The sequence below is a fragment of the Poecile atricapillus genome, chromosome 1, assembly GCF_030490865.1.
Source record: "Poecile atricapillus isolate bPoeAtr1 chromosome 1, bPoeAtr1.hap1, whole genome shotgun sequence".
NCBI lineage: Eukaryota > Metazoa > Chordata > Aves > Passeriformes > Paridae > Poecile > Poecile atricapillus.
This window is the reverse complement of record NC_081249.1, coordinates 5,249,822-5,256,786: the sequence shown is the minus strand read 5'-3', so window position 1 is coordinate 5,256,786 and position 6,965 is coordinate 5,249,822. Positions and strand designations below refer to the sequence as shown.

The window sequence follows — 6,965 nt, the reverse complement described above, 5'->3', positions numbered from 1 at the left end:
TCCCAAATCCAGAGTAAACATTACCTCTTCAGAGCTGGGAACACGTTTGTGTGCAAGGAGCACAGCCCACTGCAGTACAGTGACACCACCATCAAACTGAGCATGGCAAATACTCCACAGGCAGTTGAATCCCATGGGATTCTCCGACGTGGCCCTGTAAGAATGGTCAGTATCCAAAGTTTGGAGACACTGAAAAGTCAGGACTTTTTTACACTATCACCAAATAATATATATGGATAGGCAGAAAATACATTTTTATTCAGTGATGATTCACTTGCAGTTCACTCATAGAAGTCAAAAAGTGAGGGACTCCAAGAGCCAGGAAGAACTGTTCAAAAGCCCAAGTTATTATGTCTTTATTGTTTATTATCTGATTTCAATTATACAGATGAAGCAACAGTGCTAAACAGAACAATTCATCATCCTGCCTGGGTGTTAGTTGTAAGTGTGGTTCTTTCAGTGCCTTGGTGATGGTCTTCCAGAGGATGGCTGGGGCTGCCTGTACTTTGCGAGGATTGAGATATAATCGTGAAAGGTGAAAGTGTGATATTCATGGTGCTGCAGGTTCTTGTAGGTGGAATTATCAAACTCCTCTGGAGCAGGCTGAGCTGTGGTCTCTGTGAAAACAAACAGGAACTGGTGACTATGAGGATGCCACACCAGAGGACAATGTTTTTAAGCACTGACTCAGCCTTCATAAACTGTCAGATCCCTCATCCAGTCAACATTTGAAAGAAAATAAAGCCATCAACTTTAACAAAAGGAGAAGTTCACTAAGTCCAGCTGGTGCCTTGCCTGGCCCTAAAGCAGTGGGGAGCAGGGATCAGCACAAGGCATCTCATACAGCACAGGTTTTAAACCCAACCCACCACCTAATGCTGGGGGTGGACAGGGCAGAACATTCCATTTGTCTCTGGAAGACATATGTCTGCATTTCCTGGCTTTCTCATAGCTGCCCTGATTTTCATTCCAGCCAGAACAGTAGGTGACATTCTTAGCAAACCAGGAGGGGCAAAGGAGCAGTACATATGATGTATCATCCTGTCAGACCCCGAGATACAGCTATTAGAGCAGACTGAATTTTTGCCATGGGGAGAAGCAGTGGAATTAGCAAGATCTCCACCATTTAATTTCAAATGTGGTTATACCAAACAATAATCTATCAAGAGACTTTGATGTAAATTTCTTTCCTTGTAAATGAAATCTTCTAATCTTTGTATTAGCTCTCCTTCAAAAAAGAATAACCCAATAAAGTTATTTAGAAGTCCTTACTTCCTGTTAAAGCCAACATTAATCCTTATGCTTTTAGAATATTATGCAAATCTAGGCAGTATCATTTACATAAAAGGTTCCTGTTACAGGCTGATTTTACAGCCAAGCAAATTGCAAGAAATAAAACTTTACTCCCTGTATTAACTTATTCTTGTATACCCAGAGCTTTAACAACAGAACATACAGTGCAGTGAAAAGCTTTGTCATATAAATTTATATGGGGTGTTTCCCATATTGTATTAAGCCCTTTTTGTAACAGGCCCACCTACAATAAAAACACCTGAACACTAGGATTTTCCTTTGCTTATGACATAATTACTGCAGTGTGAAGCTATCAGATTAAGAGAAATTTCCGTAGCATTTAGCAAGGCTTGCTTCTAGAACTCAAGGTACTAAGTCATGGTTTCAGCAAAACACGACAGGAAATGCCCTGTGCCTACTGCTCAGTTCCTCCTGAGACAGCTCACAGGAGATGACACTCCAGAGAGAAAAGCCAGATGATGCTCTTTGCTGCAAAGAGCCCCAAGAACAGGCAAGGGGAGGCAAGAGTACGCTCAACCTGCAAGAGCCAGTTGTTCCAAATTCAGAGACAGATGTGCAGGAAGGGAAGCAGATGGAGCTGCATTTTTCCTGCCCAAATACACTGCACTTGGCTTCTCGAAGGAAAAATTTATTCCCGAGTTCATCCTCCCTACACTTCATCCTTCATCTCTGCTTTATCTCTTAAAGAACAAGCACTTCGGGGATGTTCTTCCAAAATGAATCACAGGCCTGTTTCTGAGTTACCAAATACAACTGTGCTCCTCACTTGGCAGTTGAAGTCAGCAGTTTTTGCTGACTGCTCTACAAAGGGATGACATCACCTGAACGTCCAGGTTTGCATTGAGAAAAATTTTTTTTACATCTTTTGTGTGGCTGCTGCAGAGTTTGCAGACAAAAGGGCACAGGGGCTGGAGAGAAGTAGGAATTACAGGTGGTACTGTCAGCTGTGAATGAATAAGGAAAAACAGTGGCTGTTCTCAAAGAAGGAAGAGAGAAAAAAATAATGTTTGAGCATCTAGAACTCCAGTGTGGATGAATGGTGAGAAAAGCGTCATCTGTAGATAAAAACAAAGAGCCCTTCCCAAATTTTTGTTATTTTTAAAAGAAAGGTTATGCTGTTGACTACAAGGAACAAGCAAATAGTGCTGCATTTTGGTTTTTAAACTGCAGAATTCTTTAGTTGGAAAAGACATCCAAGATGGAGTCCAACCTTTGGCTGATTACCACCTTGTCAACTGACCACAGCACAGAGTGCCATTTCCAGTCATCTGAGCTGAGGAAGAAGGTAAGGAAACAGATGAAATTATGAGCCAACCCGTCAAACAGAAGGCAGGCCTTTTACTCAGCACCATCTCCTGGAAGCTGACACACAAATGCAATTATTTTGTCTCTTAACCTGGCCAGGCACTTTGGAGTCACACAATGGCTGAGGTTGGAAGACACCTCTGTAGGTCAGCTGGTCCAACCCCAAATGCTCAGGCAGGGTCAGCTACAGCAGGAGACCCAGGGCCCCATCCAGACAGCTTCTGAGTATCTCCAAGGATGGAGACCCCACCACCTCTCTGTGCAACCTGTGCAGTGATCACAGTTTACTGACAGTAAAAAAAAGTGTTTACTGATGTTTAGGCAAAACCCTGTGTTTCAGTTTGTACCCACTGCTTCTTGTCCCATCACTGTGCACCACTGAAAAGCCTTACCTCTGTCTTCTTTGCACTCTTGTTACTTCCATACATTGATGATGTTCTGTCTGAACCATCTCTTTTCTGGGCTGGACAGTCCCAGCTCTCTCAGCCTTTCCTCACAGGGAGACACTCCAGTCCCTCCATCATTTCAGTGACACTTTGCTGGTCTCTGTCCAGCAGCCCCACATCTCCCTTGCACTGGGGAACCCCAAACTGAACACTGCACCCCCAGTGCTCCTCACCAGGGGAGGAGCTGCAGCTGCCTCAGCCTGACCCTCCCAGGTTACCCTGGGTGGCTTTTGCTGCAAGGGCACGTTGCTAGCCCATGTTCAGTTTGCTGTTCCCTTGGCCCCCAGGGCCTTTCCTGAAGGATGATACCCAAGCAACCTTACAATTAATGCTGCCTTTACTTCCAAGCAGGCAAATTCTTTAATTCAAAGTAGCAATGAGGGGTCTCAAGAATGGCAGATTTATACTGGCTAAGATGAAAGGCAGAATCTCGACAGGTCAGGACAGAGACATCTGCTGCTGAGATACACAGAATGAGAACAGCAGGGCCATCAATTAACAGGATGGCAGGAAATAAGAAGGGTAGGTCAGATAAAGAAGCAGAGCTGAGGAGATGATTACATGATACATGATGGTCTTTCCTGAAAACACACCATTATCTCCTCCCCAGCTCTCTACAAAACTGACTCACTACTTCCACACAAGTTCCTTGCAACCTTCCAGTCTCAGAATCAACAACGCCTGGTTCTGGCATTACACTATGATTTCTTGAAGTCTTCTGAAATCTGAAACACTGACAGATTGAAAAGTAAACCATCAAAACAAAACCCAAAAAAACCCCAAAACAGAACCAGAAAGATGGCAGGGTTTAAGCAACAATGACATGGCACCAAATTTGACTCATGAGAATGGCAGCTAGCAGATCCTTCCAAGGAAAGAGAAGAATGAAAACAAGTGTTGTCATATAAAACCCATGATTGTGCTCACAGTGGAAACAATCTTGTTTCCATTTTATAAGTAACGGTTTTATGAAACTATAAATACAGAGAAAATGAAACTGCTTTCTTTCACAGCATAGCTGGAGACTATTACTGACAGCTTATAACAATTAGCAATGAACAACAATTTATCTTCCAGAAAGTCACTGCCACTATGCCAGCTTCAGTACAAAGATCAGAGAAGATGTGGAAACCCTTTAAAAAAGTCAAACCCTACCCCAGCTGAATCAATACAGTTCAAACAATTTAAAGCTGTACCCTCTATTGAACTGCTTTCTCCAGCCTGGACTCCTGCTTCCTGCATGGTCTCCTCCTTTGCTGCAGTGTCCATCACCAACATTGTGCTTCCAGAAGTCTCTTCCACTTTAGGAGCAGTTACTTCTTTTGCTTCCAATTCCTGTGCCTCCTTCACCTTCTCCTTCTCTCCTCTGGATACTAGGTCTTGCTTTTTGTCTTCTTGAGTCACTGCTGAGGCTTTCAGCTGAATAGCTGCTACCTGGGTTCCAATGGACTTTTCCTCCATATGACCAGATTTATGAGTGATATCGGTCAGGTCCAGACTTCTCACCACACGTGGTTCTAACTTGTGCTCTTTAGGAGTGGCTTTTACTTTGGGATCTCTTGCTTTGGATTTTGATGTTTCAGAAAATCCGACCTGCTTTATGGGAGACACGTTAATTTCTGGTTTGCGTGGCAGCTTCTTAATTCCATATTCTTTGAGGGATTTCTGGGACAATTTATCTTTTGCCAGCATTGATGCCTTTACTGCTATGCTCTCAGAAAAGATGGGATCTCGTCTAGGAAACTCAACTTTCGTTTTAATGGCAACTTCTGAATCATCAACATTTTCATCCTCGGAATCTGAGCTAGAATCTGACTCTGAGCTGGATGTCTGTTCCTCAGCTAACTCTTTCCTCAGGCCTCCTCCTGTTGCAGATGTGGTCAGGTTTTCCTCCTCAGGGGAGGAAACAACTCCTCGCTGAGGAAACGAAACCTCAGTTTTTCTTGACATGGCCATCCTTGTGTCTTCAGCAGGTTTTGCAGTTTCCTCGAGGTTGGTACTAGATATGCTCTCACCTTTTTTTGCAGACTGCAGGAGAGAGCTAGAGGACAACATTTTACGAAATTCAACTGGTGCCTTCATGGCAAGCAGCTTGGTGCTTCCCTGTGGTGCCACTACATCTAGGAAACGGCATAAAGAGGATTATCATCATTGTATCTGACATCGCTGTTACTGATCTTAGTCACAGTTTTAACTTTTACAGATTATCTGGTACAAAAATAAACTAAAAGTAATTACAATGCTAAATACAGGCGTTGCAAAGCAGGAAGTTTTTAGACCTTTTAAGTTAAAGAAACTGGAATTCTAGTAGCATGTAACAGTTTTTGCTGCTGTGATGCCAAAATTCAAGAGATAAACCCTGATGTTCCTCACTTTGCCAGACTCCTCCAAGAGCTGGTTTTCCCTGTGCTTCAACTCTGCATCACTGGAAAAGGTTTGCAGACACTTCCCTATCCCAGGTGAGCATTAGGATGGCTTGTTAGCCAAACTCTTCAAATGCTGCTGCAGAGGCGACACTTGTCTGTGAACAAGCCAGCGAGGCACAGACACAGTAGAGAGACAAAGCCACAGCTGCTTGCAAGAGTTATCCTGGAAGCAGAAGAGAGGGATGACTCCCAAAAGGCAAAGCAGCAGAGTAAGAGATACTTGAGGCCATCCATGAAAATGTTATTTGTTCACTACCCACATGAGCTGTCAGCTGAGGTGTGCCCCCATAGCTCAACACTATTTCCCCAAGAGCTCATCTCCTCCAGTCTTCACTTCCTATTTCTGGCTTCAGACCTCTTTGTTAAAGAAGTCTTAGAAGATCTCCTGATGCTTCATGTTTATTTGTGTCTCTGCTTCCTCTCCCTCGTGGATACCTGCATTAAGCTAAACTCTCCAGACAAAGAAGCAACAGTTGAAGGAGAAGGCAGCAATTTTCAGGTCCTTTCAGGGATTAATAAGTAATACCCCTTAGATGCTTATTATCATCCTCAAGAGGCTGAGCAACAGCAAATACTGTTGTGGTTACAGAAAACAGGAGGTCACAGAGGACTGGGAGCATATTAAGAATATTCACCATGGCTGAAATTTGCTATAGCAAAGCCTACTCCATTACAAGTTGCACCACTTCCACCCAGCAGCAAAATTCAACAGATTTCCAGCCCATTATGCAGATTTTTCTGCAGAGTTTGGAAATCCAGATCTACTTTATATGCCCATAAACAAGATACAGCTTTCCTCTCACTGGTATTTTATGGTAATACCTGGTATGATTCAAGGAGTTATTACCATTAGTTCTGAACAGAAGCAAGTCTTCAGCAATGTCGAAATGAAAACACCACAGAAGAGACAAGCACATGAAAATAAAAGCAAAGTATTTAAGAAAGAAATGAAGAGTTTTTATCATAACAAAATACAATGAAAAACAGGTATCAAGTTTACAAGCGGTATTTTGAATAATTTCAAGCACATACTTCTCTCTGCCAGATGGAAGGTGCAGGATGGGAAGGAAAGGCAGGGGGAGGCAGGAGGATGGGCAGCCACCTTTGGAAGAGGTCTAACTCCCTGCACAGACTGACCCAGCCAAACAGCAGCCTGGAGAAACTAACACGTGAAGAAGCGTCACTCAGGATGGAAGAGTTCTTCAGAAAGGCATAGAAGAGGTTAAACTAACACAAGAATGGCCAAAGGGAGGACAGACAAGGGAAAGCTGAGCAAAACCTGAAGTATTAATGTTAAAACATCCTAAGAAACCAAGAATGCAAGGAGAATTCAACTTAACAATTAGTTACTGGAATACTTTAAACAGTTAAGTTTGGAAAAGTGGCAAAAGATAGACTTTATGATTAAAAGCTGAAACATCCAATACAACTGATACACTTCAATTAGGGTATTTCCAATTTTGCACCAGCTAAT

The 6,965-nt window shown here is 42.9% G+C and overlaps 1 protein-coding gene across 1 annotated transcript; it reads right to left on the bottom strand.

Annotated features, from left to right (window-relative positions):
* Window positions 1-326: 326 nt before the first annotated feature.
* Window positions 327-6,650, bottom strand: NDUFV3 (NADH:ubiquinone oxidoreductase subunit V3). The gene is made up of 3 exons (XM_058832737.1): window positions 6,524-6,650; window positions 4,262-5,185; window positions 327-617 (listed from the first exon to the last, which is right to left on the bottom strand). Exons 2-3 carry the CDS (start codon window positions 5,145-5,147, stop codon window positions 457-459), a joined length of 1,047 nt encoding a protein of 348 aa, XP_058688720.1. The 5' UTR covers window positions 5,148-5,185; window positions 6,524-6,650; the 3' UTR covers window positions 327-456.
* Window positions 6,651-6,965: the final 315 nt, after the last annotated feature.